The sequence below is a fragment of the Dermochelys coriacea genome, chromosome 17, assembly GCF_009764565.3.
Source record: "Dermochelys coriacea isolate rDerCor1 chromosome 17, rDerCor1.pri.v4, whole genome shotgun sequence".
NCBI classification, from domain to species: domain Eukaryota; kingdom Metazoa; phylum Chordata; order Testudines; family Dermochelyidae; genus Dermochelys; species Dermochelys coriacea.
The window spans coordinates 23,177,185-23,204,166 of NC_050084.1; the positions used below are offsets into that span (position 1 = coordinate 23,177,185).

At 47.3% G+C, this 26,982-nt stretch overlaps 1 protein-coding gene across 17 annotated transcripts in view; it reads right to left on the reverse strand.

Annotated features, from left to right (window-relative positions):
- The window catches only part of TSPOAP1 (TSPO associated protein 1), a 231,749-nt gene that overhangs the window by 45,128 nt on the left and 159,639 nt on the right, over nucleotides 1-26,982 (reverse strand). For 14 of the 17 annotated variants that reach the window (XM_038375875.2, XM_043499391.1, XM_038375868.2 and 11 more), the window contains 3 exons: nucleotides 20,735-21,319; nucleotides 18,458-18,778; nucleotides 17,970-18,146 (listed from right to left, as the gene is read on the reverse strand). In XM_038375875.2, coding sequence (XP_038231803.1) covers nucleotides 17,970-18,146; nucleotides 18,458-18,778; nucleotides 20,735-21,319 — 1,083 coding nt within the window. The remainder of the gene's footprint in view (nucleotides 1-17,969; nucleotides 18,147-18,457; nucleotides 18,779-20,734; nucleotides 21,320-26,982) is intronic. The other 3 variants (XM_038375863.2, XM_043499394.1, XM_038375869.2) reach the window with 2 other exon arrangements.

The window sequence follows — 26,982 nt, forward strand, 5'->3', positions numbered from 1 at the left end:
TGCACTGCTCTATTGCTCTCCCAGCAGATATCAGGGTGATTGAAGTCTCCCATGAGAACCAGGGCCTGCGATCTAGTAACTTCTGTGAGTTGTCAGAAGAAAGCCTAGTCCACCTCATCCCCCTGATCCGGTGATCTATAGCAGACTCCCACCACGACATCACCCTTGTTGCTCACACTTCTAAACTTAATCCAGAGACTCTCAGGTTTTTCTGCAGTTTCATACTGGAGCTCTGTGCAGTCATACTGCTCCCTTACATACAATGCAACTCCCCCACATTTTCTGCTCTGCCTGTCCTTCCTGAACAGTTTATATCCATCCATGACAGTACTCCAGTCATGTGAGTTATCCCACCAAGTCTCTGTTATTCCAATCACATCATAATTCCTCGACTGTGCCAGGACTTCTAGTTCTCTCTGCTTGTGTCCCAGGCTTCTTGCATTTGTGTATAGGCACTTGAGATAACTTGCTGATCGTCCCTCTTTCTCAGTATGAGGCCAGAGCCCTGCCCTCTCGCGCGCTCCTGCTCATGCTTCCTCCCGGTATCCCACTTCCCCACTTACCTCAGGGCTTTGGTCTCCTTCCCACGGTGAACCTAGTTTAAAGCCCTCCTCACTAGGTTAGCCAGCCTGCTTGTGAAGATGCTCTTCCCTCTCTTTCTTAGGTGGAGCCCGTCTCTGCCTAGTACTCCTCCTTCTTGGAACACCATTCCATAGTCAAAGAATCCAAAGCCTTCTCTCCAACACTACCTGCATAGCCATTCATTGACTTCCATGATTTGACGGTCTCTACCCAGGCCTTTTCCTTCCAACGGGAGGATAGACAAGAAGACCACTTGCATCTCAAACTCCTTTATCCTTCTTTCCAGAGCCACGTAGTCTGCAGTGATCCGCTCAAGGTCATTCTTGGCAGTATCATTGGTGCTCACGTGGAGAAACAGGAAGGGGTAACGATCCAAGGGCTTGATGAGTCTTGGCAGTCTCTCCGTCACATCGTGAATCCAAGCTCCTGGCAAGCAGCAGATTTCTCGGTTTTCCTGGTCAGGGCGGCAGATAGATGACTCATTCCCCCTGAGGAGAGAGTCCTCCTTCTCTTGGGAGTGGTGGCCGTGGAACCCCCAACCCTAGGACAGTGCATCTCATGCCTTCCAATCGGCAGTGTCTCCTTCTGTTCCCTTCCCTCAGATGTGTCATCTAGTCCACTCTCCGCATTAGTACCTGTATCCCTAAGATCCTCATTAGCCTTATTAAAGACTGAGGCAAAGTATTTATTTAGATCTTGGGCCATGCCTAGATTATCCTTAACCTCCACTCCATCCTCAGTGTTTAGCGGTTCCACTTCCTCTTTCTTTGTTTTCTTCTTATTTATATGGCTATAGAACTTTTTACTATTGGTTTTCATTCCCTTTGCAAGGTCAAACTTTACTTGATCTACTTTATCCCTACATGTTCTGACCTCAAAAAAGCAGCTTTCCTTGCTGATCCCTCCCATCTTCCATTCCCTGTAGGCTTTCTGCTTTTTCTTAATCATCTCTCTGAGATGCTTGCTCATCCAGCTTGGTCTACAACTCCTGCCGATGAACTTTTTTCCCTTTCTTGGGATGCAGGCTTCTGATAGCTTCTGCAGTTTTGACTTAAAGTAATCTCAGGCCTCCTCTGCATTTAGATCCATAAGTTCTTCAGTCCAATCCACTTCCCTAACTAATTTCCTTAATTTTTGAAAGTCAGCTCTTTTGCAATCAAAAACCCTAGTCGCAGATTTATTTTTGTTTGTCCTTCCGTTCAGTTTGAACTGAATTAGCTCATTATCACTTGAACCAAGGTTGTCCCCTACAACCATTTCTTCTATGAGGTCCTCACTATTCACCAAAACCAAATCTAAAATGGAATCCCTTCTAGTCGGTTCAGCAACTACTTGATGAAGGAATCCATCAGCTATCGCATCTAGGAAAATCTGAGCCCTATTATTATTACTAGCACTGGTCCTCCAGTCTATATCTGGGAAGTTAAAGTCTCCCATGATCACGCAGTTTCCATTAGTATTTACTTTATTAAAGACATTAAAAAGGGCTCTATCCATATCCAAATTAGATCCCGGTGGTCTATCCCAAGAACTATCACGGGGGGGCTCTAGTAGTTTTCTTCCCCAATACGATTTTTGCCCAGACAGACTCTGTCTTATCCATTCCATCGCTTCTTATTTCTTTACATACTACCTCACCATTAATATACAATGCTACTCCACCACCTTTACCTTTATTTCCGTCTTTCCTAAACAGCACATATCCTCCAATACCTGTAGTCCAGACATGACTACTATTCCACCATGTTTCTATTATCCCTATAATATCTGGTTTCACTTCCTGCACCAGTAGCTCTAGTTCCTCCATTTTGTTACCTAGGCTCCTCGCATTGGTATACAAACATCTTAATTTTTGCTGTTTTGCCTCACTCACATTCTGTACCCGATTAGGCACAGTCATTCTACAGCCAGTATGACCTATTAGACTGGAATCTACACTGCCTTTCCTCCTTATGTCCATTCTCCTATCCACGGCTGTATCCTTTCTTACTTTGTTTTCTTCCCTCTCAATGCTAAAATCCGGCGTAGAGATTACCTGGACATCTCCCAACTATCTCCCCCTAATTCCTACTTTAAAGCTCTCTTAATCAGTTGTGCCAGCCTCCATCCTAGAAGTCTATTTCCTTCCCCACTCAGATGAAGTCCATCCCGAGAGAACTGTCCTCTGTCCATGAACGCCTCCCAGTGGCCATACATCCCAATGCCCTCCTTATAGCACCACTGCTTAAGCCATCTATTGATAGTCATAATCTTGTCACACCTTAGTTGCCCTTCTCTAGGAACAGGCAGAATCCCACTAAAGATCACATGAGCCTCGATTTCCTTAAGCGTCTTCCCCAGCCTAGCATAGTCTCCCTTGATACGTTCCAGCGAGAATCTAGCCGTATCATTTGTTCCCACATGAAGGATAATTAGGGGATTCTTTCCCGCTCCCTTTAGGATCCTTTTCAACCTGAGGTCTACATCCCGTATCTTAGCACCTGAAAGACAGCACACCCTTCTATTCTCTGGATCAGCTCTAGTTACAGGCCTGTCTATTGTTCTCAGTAAAGAGTCCCAGATCACGTAGACCTGCCTTTTCCTGGTGACGGTGCTATTCTCCAGTCTATCCCCTGTTCCCTCTGTCTGCAAGTTCTTTCCATTCCTATTCTCCATTGCAACCCTCTTCAATCCATCCTGTATCCTCCTGGGGCTCATATTAGGTGTAGTCTCCATTGACTCTTCCCCCTTTTCCTATAGGACTAGCCGCTCTTCTCTTCTTCCTTGCCCTTCCACCTTCAGTGACCACCTGCTGAGCCCCTTCTTCATTTCCCAACTCTGCAAACCTGTTCTTGATCTCTCTTTCTCCTTCACTAGTCCATCGTTTCCTCTGCCTGGTTCCCTTAGTCACATGCTTCCACTGTCCACTTTCCTCACCCAGCAGTCTCCCCTCAGAATTCTTCAGTCCTGCTTCTATCTGCAAGTCTGAGCTTTTTCCTTCAGCTGCCTCATGTCTTTGCTCCATAATCCGCTCGAACCCCCTTCTAAACTCAACCAGACTTTCCACCCGCTTCTCCTATCCTCAGATCTTTTCCTCCATCAGCTCTATCAGACGGTATTTCATGCAGACAAAACTCTTACCAGGTCCCCCCTCCAGGATCATGTACATACCACAGCTTCCACAGCCAGTCATCTTCATTGTGTCTTCCACTACATGGGTCACTCCCACAGCTGCCTCCGTTTCTGCCATAGCCTTCCCACCTAAATCCTTCTCTTCCAACAGAACTCCCACTGAAACTCCTCTGTTTGCTGGCTCCTGTGCCGCTGCAGCTGGAAATGCTGGAAGCTGAATAAGATGATTCCTATGAAATGCAGAAGTCACTTTAGGAGTGAACTCCGGATGTGGTCTGAGTGTGACCTTGTCAGGGAAGAACACAGTAAAAAGGGGATTCACCATCAAAACTGCTATCTTCCCTATCCTTCTGGCAGAAGTGTCGGCCGTGAGGAATGCCATCTTCATGGAAAAGTGAGTTAGTGAACAAGTGGCCATGGGTTCAAATTGCGGTCTAGTTAGTCCTTTTTAACACTAGACCGAGGTCCCATTGGGGAGCGGGGGACCTGGGTTGAGGGAAGAGGTTTGCTATGCCATTAAGAAACCTCTTTGTAGTTCGGTGGGAGAAGACTGAGTAGCCTTTTACCTGTTGGTGGAAGGTTGCAATTGCTGCTAGATGAACTTTCAGCGAACTAACAGAGAGACACGATTCCTTAAAGGTCAACAGGTAGTCTAGGACCACCAGTAAAGTGGTTGCAGTAGGGGTGAACCCCTTGGGCTGGCACCAGATCTGGAACCTCTTCCATTTCTGAAGGTAGGTATGACAAATAGTGCCATTTTTACTGTGTAATAGCGCCTCCTGTACCTCCTCAGAGCAAGATGTTTCTATGTGCTGGAACCATGAAGGAGTCACACTTTTGAGTCACAGGATCCGCAAATTGGGATGGAGAGTGCATTCCTCATTCTGTGACAGCAGGTAAGGAGTGATCAGGAGAATCATCGGTAGACATAATGCCAGCTGCAACAGATAAGGATATCACGTCTGCCTGGGCCAGGTGGGGGCAATTAGAATCATGTTTGCTTTTTTCCTCTCTATTTTCAACAGGTCTTTCAGTAATAGAGGGAATGGGGGAAAGGCGTAAAGAAGGCCCTTCTCCCAAGGAATGAGAAGAGCATCTCCCATGGAGTGTTGTCCGATCCCTGCACTGGAGCAGTACTGCGGACATTTCTTGTTCTGGTGAGTGGCAAACAAGTCTATTACTGGCATCCCCTATTATCGGAATATGTCATATAGAATCGCCAACTCTATCTCCTATTCGTGGTCGTGCGGGAATTTGCATCTGAGACTGTCAGCCATCATGTTGTATATTCCTGGTAGGTAGGCAACTAATAGGCCGTTGTGCGAGATGGACCAGTTCCATAGTTTTAGTGCTTCTACACACAAGGAATGAGACTTGGCACCTCCCTGTTGGTTTACGTAGAACATGCAGGCCATATTGTCTGTTATGACCTTCATGTGCATGTCCTTGATCAGCGGGAGGAAGTGAGCGCATGTGTTTCTTAACAATCTGAGCTCGAGCAGGTGGGTATGGAGGTATGTCTCTGCTAGAAACCATTTGCCCTGTATTGTGCAACCATTGAGATGCACGGCCCATCCTATGAGGGATGCATCAGTTGTCAGGAGTAGAGATGGGGAAGACTGAGCAGATTGGATTCCCATACAGATGTCCACGGATTGTTTGACCCTGGTGGGCATCGATATACATTTGTTTATGTTATCTCTGTTCGGCTAGTAAACCAAATTGAACCATGCTTGGAGACATCTCATGCGTAGACATGAGCAATAATCGATGCGCCCCTGGCCATATGCCCCAGAAGTTGGAGGCAATGTCTGACTGAAATTTGGGGGCTGGATTGCACTCTCTCCATCAACAAGGAGAGACTGAGAAATCTGTGATGTGGGAGGAACGCCGTCACCTGAATGGAGTTGAGGTTGGCGCCTATGAATTCTAGCCTCTGTACTAGTGTTAAGGTCGATTTTTGTTCATTGATCTGTAGACCCAGATTCAGAAACAGGTCCAGTGTGAGCTGAGTGACTCATTGGGCCTCCATGAAGGACTGTGCCCTGAGAAGGCAATCATCCAGGTAAGGATAAATCATGATGCTTTGAGAGCATAAGAGGGCCACCACTACCGAGAGGTCCTTAGAGAACACCCTGGGAGCTGAAGTGAGGCTGAAAGGTAGTACTCTTTACTGGTAGTGGTCCTGGCCCAGCGTGAATCTGAGATAACACCTATGACTCGGTATGATGTGGAAATATGCATCTTGAAGGTCAAGGGCCAAGGACAAATCTTCTTCCTCTAATGCTTCTTCTTCCAGGAAATCTCCACGCCAGATTTTAGCATTGAGAGGGAAGAAGATGAAGTAAGAAAGGATACAGCTGTGGGTAGGAGAATGTATATAAGGAGCGAGGGCGGTGTGGATACTAGTCTAATAGGTTATACTGGCTGTAGAATGACTGTGCCTAATAGGGTACAAAATGTGAGTGAGGCCAAACAGCAAAAATTAAGATGTTTATACACCAATGCGAGGAGCCTAGGTAACAAAATGGAGGAACTAGAGCTACTGGTGCAGGAAGTGAAACCAGATATTATAGGGATAACAGAAACATGGTGGAATAGTAGTCATGACTGGACTACAGGTATTGAAGGATATGTGCTGTTTAGGAAAGACAGAAACAAAGGTAAAGGTGGTGGAGTAGCATTGTATATCAATGATGAGGTAGAATGTAAAGAAATAAGAAGCGATGGAATGGATAAGACAGAGTCCATCTGGGCAAAAATTACATTGGGGAAGAAAACTAGTAAAGCCTCTCCTACGATAGTGCTTGGGGTGTGCTATAGACTTCTGGGATCTAATTTGGATATGGATAGAGCCCTTTTTAATGTCTTTAATAAAGTAAATACTAATGGAAACTGCGTGATCATGGGAGACTTTAACTTCCCAGATATAGACTGGAGGATGAGTGCTAGTAATAATAAAGGGCTCAGATTTTTCTAGATGCGATAGCTGATGGATTCCTTCATCAAGTAGTTGCTGAACCGACTAGAGGGGATGCCATTTTAGATTTAATTTTGGTGAGTAGCGAGGACCTCGTAGAAGAAATGGTTGTAGGGGACAATCTTGGCTCAAGTGATCAGGAGCTAATTCAGTTCAAACTAAATGGAAGGATTAACAAAAATAAATCTGCAACTAAGGTTTTTGATTTCAAAAGGGCTGACTTTCAAAAATTAAGGAAATTAGTTAGGGAAGTGGACTGGACTGAAGAATTTATGGATCTAAAGGTAGAGGAGGCCTGGGATTACTTTAAATCAAAGCTGCAGAAGCTATCGGAAGCCTGTATCCCAAGAAAGGGGAAAAATTCATAGGAAGGAGTTGTAGACCAAGCTGGATGAGCAAGCATCTTAGAGAGGTGATTAAGAAGAAGCAGAAAGCATACAGGGAGTGGAAGATTGGAGGGATCAGCAAGGAAAGCTACCTAATTGAGGTCAGAACATGTAGGGATAAAGTGAGACGGGCTAAAAGTCGAGTAGAGTTGGACCTTGCAAAGGGAATTAAAACCAATAGTAAAAGGTTCTATAGCCATATAAATAATTAGAAAACTAAGAAAGAAGAAGTGGGGCCGCTTAACACTGAGGATGGAGTGGAGGTTAAAGATAATCTAGGCATGGCCAAATATCTAAACAAATACTTTGCCTCAGTCTTTAATAAGGCTAAAGAGGATCTTAGGGATAATGGTAGCATGACAAATGGAAATGAGGATATAGAGGTAGATATTACCATATCTGAGGTAGAAGCGAAACTCAAACAGCTTAATGGGACTAAATCAGGGAGCCCAGATAATCTTCATCCAAGAATATTAAAGGAATTGGCACGTGAAATTGCAAGCCCATTAGCAAGAATTTTTAATGAATCTGTAAACTCAGGAGTAGTACCGAATGATTGGAGAATTGCTAATATAGTTCCTCTTTTTAAGAAAGGAAAAAAAAGTGATCCGGGTAACTACAGGCCAGTTAGTTTGACATCTGTAGTATGCAAGGTCCTGGAAAAAATTTTGAAGGAGAAATTAGTTAAGGACATTGAAGTCAATGGTAAGTGGGACAAAATACAATATGGTTTTACAAAAGGTAGATCGTGCCAAACCAACCTAATCTCCTTTTTTGAAAAGGTAACAGATTTTTTAGATAAAAGAAATGCAGTGGATCTAATTTACCTAGATTTCAGTAAGGTGTTTGATACCGTGCCACATGGGGAATTATTAGTTAAATTGGAGAAGATGGGGATCAATATGAACATCAAAAGGTGGATAAGGAATTGGTTAAAGGGGAGACTGCAACGGGTCCTAAGAAAGGCGAACTGTCAGGTTGGAGGGAGGTTACCAGTGGAGTTCCTCAGGGATCGGTTTTGGGACCAATCTTATTTAATCTTTTTATCACTGACCTTGGCACAAAAAGTGGGAGTGTGCTAATAAAGTTTGCAGATGATACAAAGCTGGGAGGTATTGCCAATTCGGAGAAGGATCGGGATATTATACAGGAGGATCTGGATGACCTTGTAAACTGGAGTAATAGTAATAGGATGAAATTTAATAGTGAGAAGTGTAAGGTTATGCATTTAGGGATTAATAACTAGAATTTTAGTTATAAATTGGGGACACATCAATTAGAAGTAACGGAAGAGGAGAAGGACCTTGGAGTACTGGTTGATCATAGGATGACTATGAGCTGCCAATGTGATATGGCTGTGAAAAAAGCTAATGCGGTTTTGGGCTGCATCAGGAGAGGCATTTCCAGTAGGGATAAGGAGGTTTTAGTACCATTAGACAAGGCACTGGTGAGACCTCACCTAGAATACTGTGTGCAGTTCTGGTCTCCCATGTTGAAAAAGGATGAATTCAAGCTGGAGCAGGTACAGAGAAGGGCTACTAGGATGATCCGAGGAATGGAAAACTTGTCTTATGAAAGGAGACTTAAGGAGCTTGGCTTGTTTAGCCTAACTAAAAGAAGGTTGAGGGGAGATATGATTGCTCTCTATAAATATATCAGAGGGATAAATACAGGAGAGGGAGAGGAATTATTTCAGCTCAGCACCAATGTGGACACAAGAACAAATGGGTATAAACTGGCCACCAGGAAGTTTAGACTTGAAATCAGACGAAGGTTTTTAACCATCAGAGGAGTGAAGTTTTGGAATAGCCTTCCAAGGGAAGCAGTGGGGGCAAAAGATCTATCTGGTTTTAAGATTCTACTTGATAAGTTTATGGAGGAGATGGTATGATGGGATAATGGGATTTTGGTAAGTAATTGATCTTTAAATATTCAGGGTAAATAGGCCAAATCCCCTGAGATGGGATATTAGATGGATGGGATCTGAGTTACTACAGAAAATTCTTTCCTGGGTATCTGGCTGGTGAATCTTGCCCATATGCTCAGGGTTTATCTGATTGCCATATTTGGGGTCGGGAAGGAATTTTCCTCCAGGGCAGATTGGAGAGGCCCTGGAGGTTTTTCGCCTTCCTCTGTAGCATGGGGCATAGTTGACTTGAGGGAGGCTTCTCTGCTCCTTGAAGTCTTTAAACCATGATTTAAGGACTTCAATAGCTCAGACATGGGTGAGGTTTTTCATAGGAGTGGGTGGGTGAGATTCTGTGGCCTGCACTGTGCAGGAGGTCAGACTAGATGATCAGAATGGTCCCTTCTGACCTTAGTATCTATGAATCTATGAATCTATGAATGCTGGAATAATTGTCGATAGGGTGAGCATCTTGAATTTCTCACTCTGTGGTTCAGTATGGGTCTCCAACCTTCCTTTTTATTTGGTATCAGGAAGTAGAGAGAGTAGAAACCTCTGTCTCTGTGATGTATAGAATCATAGACTTTAAGGTCAGAAGGGACCATTATGATCATCTAGACTGACCTCCTGCACAACGCAGGCCACAGAATCTCACCCACCCACTCCTGTAACAAACCCCTAGACCCAGGTTCTATAGCTTCTACGCTGAGGATATGGTTTATCTCTTGACGTAGTAAATTCTTGTGAGAAGATCCCTGAAGAGGGACAGGGAAAGGTGTTTGGGAGGGAGGAGGAGGAGAAATGGATGGCATATCTCCTCTGGATGATTTCCAGCACCCACTTGTTGGTGGTTATTTGTTCCCTGGTGCTGTAGAACAGGGTAGGGCGGTCTCTGAAAGGAGGAGTGAGGTTTCCCAGAGTGAAGTGGCAAGGAGAATGTTCTACAGGCACTTCAACCAACCCGTCAAAACTGCCTCTTCGAGGTAGAGGGCTGAGATGAAGTGGCTTGGGGTCCCAATTGCTTTTGCTTGAGGAACCTTTATTTCTTTCTCTGTGGCTCGTAAGATCTTTGTGACAAGTACTGAGAAACATAGTGCGATGATCGTGGCTTAAATGGTGGCTGAGGGCTATATTTTCTCCTGTAGGCCGGCATAAATATCCCTAGTACTCGAAGAATCATCTGAGAATCCTTCAATGTGTGAAGAGATGCACCAGTCTTTTTGGCGAATAACTTCATTCCCTCAAAGGGAAGGTCCTCCACCTGGGTTTTGACATCTTTAGGAAAGCCAAAAAAATGCAGCCATGAATCCCTTCTCATAACAATGGCCATGGAAATCGAACGTGTCAGCCATGTTTAATGCAGATTGGAAGGACTAGTCAGGTGCACAGATTAGCTGCACCAGCTGGCCCTTGTTAATTATGGCCTTGAATTGGTCCTTATGGGAGTCTGGGAGCTTCTCAATAAAGGTATCTTGTTTCACTTAATTCTGGTAGTCATATTTGGCTAGCAAGGCCTGGTAATTTGCTACCCAGAACTGAAGGGTGGCTGATGAATAGGAATTCCTGCCAAACAGGTCCAAATGTTCCGGTCTCGGTCACATGGGATGGATTTAAACTGGCACTGGCAAGCCCTAGAATTAACCACATCTGCAATGATGGAATTGGGAGGTGGGTGTGAGAATAGAAATTCCGTGCCCTTCCCCGGCACATAATACTTTTGTCCACTCGCTTGCATGTCAGGAGGATGGACACGGGTCTGCCATATGACTTTAGCGAAATCCACGAGCACCTCGTTAACCAAGAGGGCCACTCTGGCAGAGATGGAAGAGTGTAAATGTCCATCAGTTTGTGGTGAGGCTCAGTCACTTCATTCAACTGTATTTGCAGGGATTCTGCCACCCTCCTAGCTAGGTCCTGGAATGATTTAAAATCATACACCATGGATGGTGGAGGGGGCATCTCCTTGCCAGAGGATGTTGTGTAGGCCAAGACTATAACAGGATTAAAAAAAGAAGTAGATATGTTCATGGAGGATAGGTCCATCAATGACTATTAGCCAGGATGGGCAGGGATGGTGCCCTTAGGCTCTGTTTGCCGGAAGCTGGGAATACGTGACAGGGAATGGATCACTTGATGATGATCTGTTCTGTTCATTCCCTCTGGGGCACCTGGTATTGGCCACTGTCGGAAGACAGGATACTGGACTAGATGGACCTTTGGTCTTACCCAGTATGGCTGTTCTTATCACCACCTTGTCAGGTGAAGATGACGAGAAACAAGCTTGAAGTATGTATTCCTCCTCTGTCTCAGCTCCAACTTCCTCCCCTGGTTGCTCAGGAGGTTTTGAACCCTTTGAAGCCGCAGTGAAAGGAGGGTGCTTCCTTGCCTGTTCGTATGCCTAACTAGAAGCCTGGGAGGCTTGTTGCCTCTGGCCTGCCAGGGGTCACAGTATGGTGGCCATTGAGGGTAGGGGCTGGTGGCTGGTATCATGGTTGCCCAAACCATGGAGGTTGAGGGTTGGGTGGGTGATATGCCTGGTGCTCAGGGTGAAATTAGGTCCCATATGGCTCATTATCCAACTCCAATGAGGAGAAAGGTGGAGTGTGGCATGGAGATGTCATCAAGTCCAATGCTCTGGGAGAACTTGCACCGGAATCCGGTACATCAGACACCAAGAGATCTGTTGCTCACTGGAAATCCATGATGTGGATGTCGTTGTTACAGGTGGTTATCGGTGCCAAGAGGTTTGTACCAATGGAGTCGGCGATACGGACCTAGTCATACAGTCTGTCAGTGCCACGTGCGCTGGGGTTGGTGCCGATGCTGATCGCTGCGCCGACATAGCCTTCTCCAGGGTGGATCTTTCATGACTTTCATGTTCCACACAATACCGGTATTTCTTTGCCTATGCCCATCGGGTCTTTGGCAGACTGACTTACTCTGTTGACTCGTACTGCACGTGCCCTGGGTACCAACTTTAGGCATCTTCAGCACCATCAGTACTGATGACACCGATGGAGCTGGAGACCATTTCTGGCTCGATCGGGACTCTTTATGGCGACTCTCAAACCTTTTCTTAACAGTCTTGAGTGAGTGGTTCGCCTCCTTGGGATCACCTGCCTTTGACATAGAAGGTTGTGGTAATAGCTCTCGCCAGGACTCTGGCAGTTGAAGGCCGACTCCATGAGCCGGAGTTTGATCCTTAACTCTCAGTCCTTCCTGGACATGGGTTTTAACTGCTGGCCTGTGGCCCACTTTTGTGGATTGTGCTTTTCTCTCAGGCAGTGAATGCAGTGGGAGTAACCATCTATTACTGGGATGGATTCTTTGCAGCTAAGGCATTTTTTGAAGCCTGGATAGTTAGGCACACCCTTGTCCAGGGGGGCAAACCCTTTCTGCTTTTTTTTTTTTGGCACGGCCAACAAAAAACAAACAAAGGAAGAAGCTTCAAGGGAAGCTAAAATTTTGCAAAACTAAAGGGAGTTAATAAAAGTTAATAAATAGTAAATGGACAGCTCTTAGCTCCATCTCTAACCAGGGGTGGCTGAGAAGGAACTGAGGAGGGAATGCCCAAGCACGCTGGCTAGCCTCGAGCTGCGCAGGCAGGACAGACTGCTATTGAAATTCTCCAATCCGTAGCACAGGGGCACAGACACAGCTACAGTGGAGCACCCATAGGGATACTACTCGAAGAACGACTACTACTTAGGCTAGTCTCTAAGGTGCCACAAGGATCCTGGTTGTTTTTGCTGATACAGACTAACATGGCTACCACTGTGAAATCTGTCACCATAAATTACTGTAAATTATTACTGTTATCTACTGTATATTACCTACTATCTTAATTAAACTGCTTTTATAGGTAACAATTTACATTTATGAAACAAAAGAATTTTGAATTAGAAAATACAATGCACTAGAACATAAACCCCACTGTTATATGTTTCCTTTTCAGTTTCTCAGTTTTGAGCCTCTTTAAGCCCAGACTTTGGAGGGAAAGTTCTCCAGGATGTTTAGTTATATCTTGAGCAATCCTCTTCTGCAATCTTTGTTTACCGTTTTGAGTTCCAGCTTAAAGAAAGACATATTCCTTGATGTGATGTGGTTGCTTCTTGATGGAACAGTTATTCCTCCACTACTCTCTGGCTTACAGTCCCTTTGCTCTCTGACAATTTCTCTATTCCTGCATGCTTTAAGATGCTGTCTGGATGTTTTGTTTTACAGTCCTTACTATTTTTTTACTTTCACTACAGCTGACTTCCCCTTATTTCTTAACTCTATTTCTCTTTTATTACAGCTTCCTTCACCTTTCCTTCATCTTTATTTTTCTCACTGTTTTTAATAATATTTTTCTAATAATTGCTTATGTTACTTAGAGACTATTTATTTTTCCTCTTGTTTACTGTTCTTTCTTTAACTTTTCCTCTTTCCCCCTTCGACCACTGTCTTTCCTCTTGCTAGGTAAAGTTCATTTTGTGGCTGTCCCTACTATTCCTACCATCTTTCTTTCTTTCGTGTCCTGAACTGGACATTCTCCCTTTCAGCTCTGTTCCTGGTGCCCTGCGAAGACACAGCTCGGCCACTGGGGTCCCTATCCACTGGCTCCCCACTTCCTTTTTAATACCAGTTGCTGCCTTGCTCACTATTGGCTTCTCTCCCAATGCTGGGCAGTCTCCCTCCAGGCTCCACCAACTGTTTCCACCTGCTCACAGCAGCACTCCAGAGGCGAGTGCTGCTGCCTGATCTCCCCTGCTATCCTACCCCCCAAAGCCATCCCATGCTGAAGTGCCCTTCTCCCCCGCAAAGCAGCTGTTTCAGGCTCCCTTTTTAAAAAAACATTCTAAACAACATGAGGCTGTTTCTGAGCAGCCAACTTGCGAGGCTCCCCTTGCTCTTTTGACCCAACAGCTTTCAGATGGTGCATTACAGGTTTACTACGTTTTAACTATTCACATTAACAGTATCCATCCCTTTCCTTTTCTACTGGGGGCTCTGAGAAGTGCAACACAGATGGCTCCTGTGATGCCACCATCCAAAGCTTCCAAAGACTGTGCTAAAATCCTTCACCAAAAAGAAGACAGCTGGGAAAGGGTATTCCATAAATTCATCTTTTCTAAGGTTTAAAAGGACCACTGTGATCATCTAGTCTGACAGCCTGCAAGTCATAGGACTTACCTGCCTGATTCAAGTCCAATGGTTGTGCTAGAACTAGAGCAAATCTTTAGAAAAACAGTCCTGATTTAAAAATTGTGAGTGATGGAGAATCCACCATGACGCTTAGTAAGTTACTCCAATAGTTATTTACCATCACTAGTAAAAATGTGCACCTTGTTCCAGTCTAAATGTGTGTAGCTTCCACTTCTAGCCACTGGATCATGCTATACTTTTTTCTGCTAGATTGAAGAATCCTTTATTATCAAATTTCTGTTCCCCATGTAGGTATTTATAGACTGTGATCAAATCACCCCTTAACCTGCTCTTTGATAAGCTAAATAGATAGAACTCCTTGAGTTTATCACTACAATTTTTTAACATCTTTATTCAAGTGTGGACACCAGAACTGAACACAGTATTCCACATTAGTGCCAAATAGAGAGGTAAAATAACCTACCTACTCCTAATTGATATTTCCCTGTTTATACATCCAAGGACTGTATTAGCCCTTCTGACCACAGCGTTGGACTGGGAGTTAATGTTCAGCGGATTGTCCACTATGACCCCCAAGTCTTTTCCGTGTCCCTGGTTCCCAGGGTAGAGTTCCCCCATCCTGTAAGCATTCTTTGTTCTCAGATGTGTGCTTTACAATTGGCCATATTGATAAACATATTGTGTGCATGACCTGTTTATCAAGCGATCCAGATCACTCTCCATCAGTGGCCTGTCTTCTTTATTATTTACCACTGCCCCATCTTTGTGTCATATGCAAACTTTATCAGTGATGATTTTATGTTTTCTTCCAGGTCACTGATACAAATGTTAAACAGGATAGGGCCAGCAACCAATCCCTGTTTGACCCCACTAGAAACACACCCAGTGGTGCCAGAACTGAGGGTGTGGGGGGCAGGGCCCTTCCACTTTTTGAAAGTGTGTGGGGGGGCCTGGCCCAACCATTTTTCACCAGGGCGGACCCCTTCCCCTCCTCTTCCCCCCAAGGCCCTGCCCCACCCCTCAGCCAGGCCAGTGTGGAATGCAGCCAGAGAACCCCAGGAGCTGTGGGGAGCCGCGTGGACCCTCCACCTGCCTGGCATGTGGGGGGGGGCACTGAGAGCAACCCCTGGACGGTGTCCCCGCCTGGCCGAGAGCAGGTGGAGGGGTTTGTGATTCCACACGTTTCTCCCTGACCCAGCTCTGGCCAGGGTGGGAGCCTTAGAGCCTCAGCCTAGCCACGGTAAGAGCTGCGTGGGCAGCTGTGCGAAGTCACGGCATGGACCCTCCACTTGCCCTGGGCCTGGAGCCCAGCGAGCAGGGATAAGGGCCAGGGGCTACTCGGGTCCCCCGCACCATGAGCAGGTGGGGGTCCTCAGCAGCTCCCCACAGCTGCCCACCTGGCTTTTATCATTAGGGCTGTACCAAATTCACGGCCACAAAAAACCCATCACGGACATTGAAATCCGATCTCTCCCTGTGAAAGATAGTCTTTTGTGTACTTTTACCTTATATTATACAGATTTCAGAGGGGACACCAGTGTTTCCCAAATTGGGGGTCCTTACCTAAAGCAGAGTTGCAGGAAGTCACAAGGTTATTTTAGGGAGGTTGCAGTATTGTCACCCTTACGTCTGCACTCCCTTCAGAGCTGGGGGGCTGGAGATTGGTGGCTGTTGGCCGGGCACCCAGCTCTATAGGCAGCACCCTGCCAGCAGCAGCGCAGAAGTAAGGGTGGCAGTACCAGACCATGCCACCCTTACTTCTGTGCTGCTTCTGAGCTGGGCTCCCCGCCAGCAGCCGCCGCTTTCCAGCTGCCCAGTTCTCAAGGCAGCACTGCCATCTGCAGCTGCACAGAAGTAAGGGTAGCAGTATCGCAACCCCCTACAATAACCTTGTGGGCCCCCACAACTTCTTTCTGGGTCAGGACCCAACAATTACAGCACAATGAAATTTCAGATTTAAATATCTGATATTCTGAAATATATGATTTTAAAAATCCTATGAACGTGAAATTGACCAAAATGGACTGTGAATTTGGTAGGACCCTACTTATCATGGCTGGGCTGCAGCTCTGAGCCTCCAACCCCCCTCCGGCCAGAGCTAAGTCGGGGAGAGCTGTGCGGGCAGCTGTGAGGAGCCTGGGTCCCTCCACCTGCCCTGGGCAGTGTCGGGGGGCAAGCAGGAGGCTACTTTCAGACCCACCCTGACCCAAGTGCAGTAAGGGGTTTGGGGTGGGCTCCCCGGCCCTGCTCTGGCTTCCAGCTTGGCTGGGGGTGGGGCCTCAGGAGCAGGGGCTCCTGACCCCCCCACTTTGGGGAGGGCTCTGGCACCCTTGAACACAGCTGCTTGATGATGATTCCCCATTTCCAATTACATTTTGAGATCTGTCAGTTAGCCAGTTTTTAAACCATTGAGTAAGTTCCATGTTGATTTGTATCATTCTAGTTTCTTAATAAACCACCAAGCAGAGCTTTTTAAAAACAGCAACACTTTGAGACCCAGTTTATACGTTACAGAGGTTCTGGGCAGAATACAAATAAAGTGCTTTGCTTCACAATTTACCTTGAAGTGGTAAAAACCCATGTTCAGCAGTAGGAGCCTTGTTCCCCCTGCATGGAGCTGCCAGGCTGCTGTGGTAAGCCAAACCCCAGTAGTGCCTTCCTAGGCAAGCCCACTACCTCCAGCTACGGCACCAGTCCTAGAGTCATCTAGACACACTTCTTCCCAGCTGGCCTTCCAGCTGCCCTGAACTTTCCCACCTAGCCACCTATGTCCCTCCTGAGCAGGAGGAAAACAGCAGCAGCAGATGGAACCTCAGCAGATTCATCACATTGCCCTCTGCTAACTGTTTCTCCTCAGCAGCTTCATCACAGCAGCAATGCAAGCTGCCAGTCACATATCCCCAGATCGGCTAATTGTAGCTACCTTTTGGAACTGTAAAAGGAATTCAAATGGCCTCAGACACTGACCAAAGAGCATTTTCTGCAAGTCTTTCCAGCTTGATTGAAGACCACTTTGCATGCACAACCATATTCTAACCCTTTGTGTTTATTCATCACAGCAATCATTTATGTGGTCAAATGCCATTTTTCAGTCATACACAATCTTAACTCTCTTCCCTGCTGAGGGTGAATAACAACAATGGAGTCTTTAATTTCAGCATCATATACTACTTCTCATATCATGTGTGTGAATTTAGCTGACATTTCCTCACTTTTCAGAGCCTACCCATATAACCTCAGGCCACGAGCCTGCACTCATCTATCCGTGCGCTTAGCTTTATGCCCAGGAGAAGTCCAACTGCAATCATGTGCAGACAGTTACTTATGCGCATGAGCGTTTGCAAGATTGGAACTTTAATGCCACCTTCGTATCAGGTTTGTATGGGCTCTATAAATATGTGAACATTACAGATTTTTTTTACACAAATCTGAGTACTAATTTATTGAACATTCACTGTTATTTATATATTAGGGGTCAAATCCCAGCCCCAGTGACGTCTATGGAAGTTTTGCAATTGATTCCAATGAGGACAGGATCTCAGCCTATAGTGTTACCTTTGCAGTACATTTTGTATTGCTCCAGCTGAATAAAACATACTTACCCATAAAATAAAACTACTTACCCATTTGACTCCAGAGTTTATTTCTCACACCCATCCCTTCCCTTCTACAATAAACAGGTATCCCAGCTAGTGGGAGAGGACATAAGTCTGTAAGATGGGGAGCTGTGAGAGTAGGAGATTAGCAAACAGCTGCTGAGAGCATCTGGGCTCAGTTAGATGGCCCCTCTTACTCGCTAATGTAATGGAATGAGTCCACTCAAACACACTAGTAAGGTGACATTGCTGGAAGTTACCTTTCCCCCGTTCTCTCCGCTGCAGTAAGCCCTTGGGTCCCACTGCTTTTCTCCCTGCAGGTCTGAGCATAGGTCCTCCTCCTCTTCCTCCAAAATATCTGACAGGTCAGAGCTGCGGCTGTGCTCCGCAAGCAGATTCAGCTGCCGTTTTCCTGCTTCTGCTATTTTCTCTTCCTGCTATTGAAAAGAAAAACGTCTGATGTAGAACTCAGACCTCTGAGACTGGCTCACCATTTCAGCAACGTACAAAGCTGCACTTCCCCTTCTGCCTAAGGATAGCTACCTTAAGCATGGCAGGATACAAGAGAGCAGAACGGAGATAGAGAGCAACTTATGTGGGCAAAAAGAAAAATCATTCAGAGCGTCGTATCTGCGGGGAAAGAACTGGGCTCCTATACATTGCACAGGACTCTGCATGATGCACTTACAGCTCTGGGATTCAAAAACAATGGCCCCTTAGGCAGAAATTCTCCTGGAGTAACACAAACCTCTCTTTTGACTTTGGGCGCCATCAGAGAAGAGTCTCCTCGGGAAATTTCTTTCATCAGTTTCTTTCCAGGGGTCACTCTTAGGAATTCCTGCACAGAGCTTCCATTCCTGTCTGAGTCTCTGCAACTGTCCACACCCACCTCGTCCTGATGGGTGGAGAGCTGAGGCTCTGGACTCAAGCATTGCTCATTTGCCTTCCTATCTCTGTAAATGGTTGACTCTTTCAACCGCTCCTCCACAAAGCATGCGTGGCAGGTCTCCATGAGCATCTTCACATCACTGCTTTCTAGCCCAGGTTCTTTGCTTACAGAGAGCTCCTCCTGAAAAAGAAACTGTTTTGGTCAGGAAGATGAAGCTTCATAGTATTGGCTGCATGATTATTTCTCCGTACGAGGCCCTGGATCACACATTCCCTAATTCAGCATCTTTGCGGAACAAGGGTTAGGGAGAAATGCCTTTGCAGTCATCAGGGGTTGTGGAGGGCGAGACACAGACAACCCTGAGCTTACACTTTTCAGTGAGTTTTGCTGCTACTAAAAGTCAGGTGCCTTGTCTATAGCCAGTCATAGTGAAGGTAAGGATTAGGGAGGCTTCCCCTACACAGTCCTGCCAAGGCACTCTAGTCATACCTAGCACTGGCAGTGCAATGCACCCCCATCTTGACCTGCAGCAAAACCTGCTGCTTTAGTCCTGGGCTGCCCACACAGCTTTGCCTGTGTCCCTCAACCCCTATCTCTTTCCCCTCTATTCCAATCCTTTGCACCCTTCAGTGCAAACTACAGACCGTGACTAACAGTGGTGGAATTGTGGGTGTGAAACATCCATTCATGATTAAGATGAAAGCAATCTCCCTGGATTAAACCCCTTCAGCCCATGTGGCATGTAAGTGCAGGAGCACAGTTTAATGTGGCTCCTTTCTGCTTTGCATTGGAAACACTCCCGGCTGCAGGTGGCTCTGAAGCAAGTTCCTTCTAGCTTTTTGTTACTGGGGTTGGCATTACACTGGAGGTGACCTCACCCATTGCTAGTGACTGACTGTTTCTGTTTTCAAGATGTAGGCTGACAGCAAAGGCAGAAAGTAGACTGAGCTTATGGAAGAGAAGAAACTGGGATCAGTACATAGGCCAATATTTCAATGTGCACCACTGGGGCATCCTGCTAACTACACCTCTCAGTCTGCACTAATGCCGCAGTCTATCCCAAAGGAGAAGCCTAAAGAGTTGTCCTAAGTGTCAAAGAGACAAAGATTCTCCTCCACAGTTGTGACTGTCACAACACAGGTTAACAGGCCTCCTCTGCCCTGTGCCTGCGGCCTGAATTCCTCACAGACCACCAGCCACCCTCCCTCACAGAGTGCTCTGCTCCCCTAAATAGCAGATTCACACCTTGATCAGACCTGTCCCCCCAGGGCCTGTCTACATTACAGTCAGATATGGGACTGCAGCATGTGGACATACCTGAGCTAGCTTTGATCTAGTTAGCTCGAGTATCAACAGCAATGACACCATGGTAGCATGGGCAGCAGCCTGGGCTGTGCAAGCCTGCCCAGGACCCTAGGCATGTGGACTCAAGCAGCCAGCTGCTGCTGCTGCAGCTTCACTCCCATTGTTATTCCATCTAGCTAGACCAAAGCTAGCTTGGGTATGGGCTGCAGTCACATCTCTGCCTGCTGTGTACACAGACCCCCCCAGGCTAGTGACTTCAGACGGCTTAGTGCTCTGGGAACCCATTACACTGGTTCCTGACTCCTGATCAGCTACCGCCCCTGCAGATATTTTGCTGGCTGCCTGTACAGACTGCCTCTGTATCCTTTCCTGCCCACCCTGCCCAGCACAGCTCACAGCGACCAATACCACCAAGTGCAGAAGCCTGCACTGATAAGAGATGGATGGATGGTGAATGCCATACAAACACCATCATCATCACCTATAATAATAATGATAATGGTGCCTTTTCCATCACCCACATTTCCTATCTCTTGCCTCCCTGGTGCAGCTCTCTGAGCTGCTGGTGCACATGCAGCTGAGCAATGAGGTTCATTTGTCCCCTCCTGTTCTGTGCACACACCAAAGCAGACAATACTCTCCTTTTATTCTGCCACCAGTATGAGGCCCACACACGCTCAAACACAGTGTGTCACCTGACAAGGAGAAAAATGGCACTCAGTCATTTCCCTGTAAATTCTCTCCACTCCCAGCAATGAGGTCTGTTTCCCTTGCCTTTCCAGTCTCTTAGAATTCATGACACTTTTCAGACCAGGATTCCCAGGCACTCACCGTCCCCTGTGCCTGGATGTCTTCACCAGGGCCCTTCAATGCTGCTGCCCTCGAAGGCTTGGGTTCTTCGCCCACTCCTGCAGGCTGCGGAAGGGAAGTCAGACACTGCTCATGTCTTGCAGTGTCTGAAACTGGGGATGATGTGCCCAACACTTGCACTGAGGAAACCCGGAGAGAGGAGAGGCACAGGTGTGGGGAGATCTTCCCTGGCAGACAATTCACTGAGCTATCACAGCTGGGAGTGGTGTGGACAGTGAATTTGGCATCTGAGAGGTCAGTGGAACACTTCTGTGGAGGGAAGAGTGGAGCTGTGCAGTGTGTAACTGGCATTCGCTTGGGAGGAGAGCCCTTGGGTTCCCCACAGATCAGTCTGGAAGTAAGACTGGTAGAAACAATAGTCTGTGGTAATGAGGAATGTCTAGAAGCTTTCAGCAAGGCTGAGGGGATTTGGGCTGGCACTGAATCAGCTGATTCTCCATACAGAGACATAGTTCTCACAGAGACTTCCTGGCACACCTGGAACATTTGCAGCTGGGACAGCTCCACTAGGACACTGCCAGCAGTTGGAGATGCAACTTCCATCACCTGCAATAGAGAAACAGGAAGAGTCTCTTACCTGTGCACAGGTAACAGGTTCCAGTAGTATGTGGAGACATACCTGAGCTAGCTTTGATCTAGTTAGCTTGAGTATCAACAGCAATGACACCATAGTAGTATGGGCAGCAGCGTGGGCTGTACAAGGCTGCTCAGGACCGGAGGCATGTGAACTCAAGCAGCCAGCTTCCAACCCTACTGTCCTCCTATCATTTTTCAAAGCTCCTGGCTGTTGAGTGGTAGCAAGAAACTGCAGCTGTCCAGCCCTTCTGCGGATGGAGATGAGGCAAGTCACAGCAGACAGAGAAAAGAGAATAAGTCACCCCAGCAAGAACCCAACTCTCCAGCTGTGTCTGCAGCCCCACAAAGGACTCCTTGGGCTGCCCCAGGACAAAGGGCAAGAAGGAGTAGATGGTTGTGGAAAGCCCTTGCTAGCAAAACCAGCACTGGAAATACACTCTGTTAAATGCAGCAATGAGAGTCAATGAACCCTCTCCAATTTTAGCACATCCTTTTGCCCAGATTTAGTTACCTTCAACTGCATGAGAAATGTGGATAAGCTAGAACTATAATCTTCCCTTTTTCCAGTCCCTCCCACATCTGAAGCCTCGGAACCAAATGCTGACTCTTCTTGTTTCCTAATACTGGCATCATTCCCATCCCCACTGGCTGCTGCTTCCCTCTCTCCCAAGCCCTGACAGTCTTCCAGGCTCCTTGGCTTTGGCCTGGGGAAAGGAAGAGACTTGCCATTGCAAACAGCGTTCTCTCTTTCCTGTCTGAACTGTTTTGTGCTGTGCACTTTTCCTGGTTGCTGTGTTTCACCCTACAGGGGTACAGCTACACTGCAAAGACCCACCACAATGAGACTCGGAGCCTGGGCCAACTGATGTATGGAGCTCATGCTATGAAGCAGAAAATAGCAGTGTAGTCATTCGGGCTCCTGCTGGGCTGTGAAACCCAGTGAGTGGGGAGGGTTTTGGATCCTGGGCTCCAGCCCTGTCCCAAATGTCTACACTGGTAGTTTTAGCCCTCTAGAGTGAGCCCTGCAAGCCCCACTAAGCTAACCAGGGCTCTGTGGCTCGCTGCCACAGGTTTTCTTGCAATGTAAATGTACGCGAGGAGGCTGCTTTTCCATGAACCCACGGGTACAGTAAGTTGCAGGTCAGTTTCAGCTTGCAATGCTCTAAGCCATTCTCTGCAAGCATCTGTACTGGAGTGTGGAGTGTTCATACCCCACTCTCCTTTCCTGCTTCTAAGATAGAGTGTGAGTTCCTTCACCAAGGGTTTGAAATATGCATCTGATACCTACTAGCACAAAAATTTTCAAAAGCACCCAAGTGACCTGCATGCTTGAGGGCCAGATTTCAAAAAAGACTTAGGCAATCAGAAAAGACTCAGACAAGTGCCTACTGGGATTTTTAAAAGAGCCTATGCAGGTTCGGCGCCTAACCTGCAATCAATGGGAATTGGGAACGTAACCTGCTTAGATGCTTTGGAAAATTTGCCTAGGTGCCAATCTGCATCTTTCGATGCCTAAAGAGCTTTGAAAATTTGGCCCTAAATAATTTTTGGAAATGACTCTTAGGCTCCTAAATCCATTAAGTTCAATTTTCAAAAGTGGCTTGGGCAATTAAGTCACTTAAAGCCAGACCCACAAAAGGGACTTAGACGCCTCCCTCCCTCTTTAGGTACCTCAGTCCACCAATTAGATGCCTCTGACATTCTCAGAATCACTGCTCAGCTGCTTCCTACCCCTGTAGGCATCTACGTACCCTCAGTAGCTCCATTTCTGCTGGTTGGCATGCGTTAAGCCGCCTACGCACGGACCCCACCCCACAGCTAGTGAGCTCCTTGTGGTCCTAGCTCACCCAAAGCCCCAGTAGTGCCAAAGAGGATTTTCCAACTAGACATTACCCTGCCTATGTCACCAGAAGGGTCTAGCTGAGTAGGTGTGCTCAGAGCACGGATCGGATCTCACCCATAGATAACTGGGGAAGAGCAGCACGGTAATTTTTCATGGGTGTGTGTCTCAGTCTAGTTTTTTAGGAATGAGGGACAACATCCACAGGAGAAAGTGAGACACCCACCCTGAATAACCAGGGGGTCAGGGCACTCACCAGTGATATGGAGACCTCAGTACTAGTCCTTGTTCCAATGAATAGTTAATTATTGATACAAAGTGGAGCAACTTCAACAGGCAAAATTGAGAGCTCCCTGCCCCTGAATACCTAATAGCCCAGCGGATAGGGCTTCCCAAGTGATGTAAGAGCCCTGGATTAAAGTCTTCCCTCCACATCATGTAGAGCAGCTCTCCTAGATCTCCGGGGGCCTGGGCTATTGGCTGTCATGTGGTAGGTTTCTCTCTGGCTTTTCATGAGAAAGGCCTGATTTTCTCCTGCTAGAGCACGGCTGAACTGGCTGAGATGCCTAACTCCAGGAGAGGGTCACTGCTGAGTTCTGAGCAGAGAGATGCACCTCCCCCCTGCTCAACAGTCAGATGCCTAGAGGCCCTCATCAGTGGTAGTTAGTGCAGCCTTGCAGGAGCCCTGGGCATCACTAGCCATGTGAACCAAAGGCTGTGAACCAGAGCAGGTCTGGCCTTGGCAGAATAGCGACACACTAAGTGTCAGCTAACCAGGTAAGCACGTTCTTGGCCGGAGAGGATGGTACAAGAACACCCAGAGTTCTCAAGTAACTACATAAATGCATTTGTAAGAGGTGCTACAGGACCACATCGACCCTGCATGAAGATAAGGAGGGGATGACAGATAATGGATGAGGATGTTGTGCTGGAACTAGCAGGTACAAAGAGAAGGGTGGTAACTAATCATATCTGGAGCGTATTACGTCCCTTGTTATGTTGATTGAGCAGGTACCTGTCACAAGCATCCATGTGCTAGTGTCCCTGTAGCTCCTATGGGGCATGAGAACCCTGCTTTGCTGACTATAAACCTAGCCAAGCGCCTTCACCACCAAACCGAGCCTGTGGCCTTTCTTATGGATAACATCGAGATCTGCTGAATCCACATGCTGCACTGGCTGCTAGCACAGCTGAGACAGATGGTCCAAGAATGGCAGCACTAGCCACATTAACAATTCTGCAACACCAGCAACACTCCGTAGCACGAACAACAGTTAGGTGCCTAAATGCCTCTGCATTTCACTCTTGGTTAGGGTGCTAGCATCTGCGGCTCCCTCCCAGGACCCGTTCTGCTAGGCCAGGGGTGGGCAAACTTTTTGCCTGAGGGCAAATCAGGGTTCTGAAACTGTAAATTGCTTCCCGTAGGAATGTGCTACTTATGGTGTGCTACTTACAGCTGCCAGTCCTGGTGCTCTGGTCGGCATAGTAAGGCTGGGGTGGGGGGGGATAAGGGGCAGGGAGTCCTGGGGAGCAGTCAGGGGACAGAGGCGGTTGGATAGGCATGGGAGTCCCGGGGGAGCTGTCAGGGATTGGGGGTGTGGATAGGGGTCAGGGCAGTCAGGGGACAGGGAGCAGGGGGGGTTGAATGGAAGTGGAGTTCCAGGGGGGGCGGTTAGGGATGGAGGGTCCCAGGAGAGGGCAGTCGGGGCAAGAAGCAGGGGAGGGTGGATGGGTGGGGGTTTCTGAGGGGAGCAGTCGGGGGCGGGAAGTGGGAGGGGATGGATGGGGACAGGAGCCAGGCTGTTTGGGGAGGCACCACCTTCCCTGCCCAGGTGTAGTGTATTAAATTGCTCCCCACAGGAATGTGCTACTTATGGTGTACTGTTTAGTGCTGCCAGTCCTTGTGCTCCATAAGTAGCACATTCCTACGGGGAGCAATTTATTACACTACACCTGGCGGCTCTTGCAGCCATGCTGCCCAGCAGGAGCTTGCAGCCCCGCCCCCAGAGCTCTGGCGGCATGGTGAGCTGAGGCTGCAAAAGAGGGGCCCGGGGCTAGCCTCCCCAGCCGGGAGCTCAGGGGCTGGGCAGGACAGTCCCGCGGGCTGAATGTGGCCTGCGGGCTGTAGTTTGCCCACCTCTGTGCTCGGCGCTGTGCAAACTGACACCAAAAAGATGGTTCCTGCTGCAAAGGATTTACACTCTAGTTCTAATACAAGAGACAGACCCCTGAGGGAGCACACGGAAACATCTGGCAACCTGACAGGCAGTGATTTCACAACAGCAGCTGCCCTACCTGCTGTCAAGTTTTCTTTAGGCATCATGGCAAAGGAGAGTTTTAAGGGGGGATCTGAAGGATGACAGTGAGGTGGCTTTGTGGATGGTCACAGGAAGCTCCACCCATAGGTGAAGTGTAGGCTGGGACAAAGCATGAAGATTCCTATTTGACAATGTAATGAGTGGGTGATAGAGACTGGCGGTGTTGGCAGAATGGAGGTGCAAGCTGACATCTTAGTAATGTCTGAGTGACAATAGATAGCATGGAGATAAGACAGATGGGATGAATGGACTACAAGGTGGATAGAAAGCTGGCTAGGTTGTCGGGCTCAACGGGTAGTGATCAACGACTCGATGTCTAGTTGGCAGCCGGTATCAAACAGAGGTGGGATTTGATAGCAGCCTTCAACTACCTGAAGGGGGGTTCCAAAGACGATGGAGCTTGGCTGCTCTCAGTGGTGCCAGATGACAGAAAAAGGAGTAATGGTCTCAAGTTGCAGTGGGGGAGGTCTAGGTTGGATATTAGGAAACACTATTTCACTAGGAGGGTGGTGAAGCACTGGAATGGGTTACCTAGGGAGGTGGTGGAATCTCCATCCTTAGACATTTTTAAGGCCTGGCTTGACAGAGCCCTGGCTGGGATGATTTAGTTGGGGTTGGTCCTGCTTTGAGACTTCCTGAGGTCTCTTCCAACCCTAATCTTCTATGATTCTAAGCTGTGAACTGCCTTGAAAGTGAAGCTGAGTAGGTTGTGTTTGATGTGATGGAAAACGAAGGGGAATAGTGGAAGGATGCACAGAAAGGGGTGATGTGCTCAAAATGATGAACTAGTTACATTTTTTTTGGCAGTGGAATTTTGAATGGATATGTGGAGCAAGGTGGCATTTGTCAAGGGCAGAGAAGAGGAGTGTGCATCCGTCAAGACATGAGATGAAGAGACTCAAAATGAGGCCTTTAACTGCATGGATGGAGAGGAAAGACCAGACCTTCCAGATGTTAAACTGAAGAATTGGCAAGATTTAGACAAAGCCTCAATGTGAGGCCCTAGAGTGAGGGCCGAATCAAAGATGGCACCCAAGTTATGAGCCTGAGTGACAGGGAAGATGATGGTGGTGTCCATGGTGATGAAGAAAGGAGGGAAGGGGGAAGTTTTGGGGAGAAAGATGAAGAACTTGGCCTTAGCCTTAATCTGGCATCTGAACATTCACCAGGAGATGACAGAGGCAGACCCAGATTTTGGCCTGGACTTAAGGAGGCAGGTCTGAGGCGGAAGGTTCCTCCTGGCTGCTATTTGGCAGTGGCAGGATCTTCAATTCTCCATTCTCTACCAGGCTGCTACAATGAGTAACAGTAACAAGGAGTGGGCATCTCCACTACTCTGTTAATCCCTCCTCTATAGACAACAGTGCTGGTGTCTGCCTCCACTTCCCAAACAGCAGCCAAGTGACAATTATCTCAGCTCTGTCAGCTTCACTGCTGCTGACAGGGCTCTGAATAGCAGCAATGAAGCTCAGAAG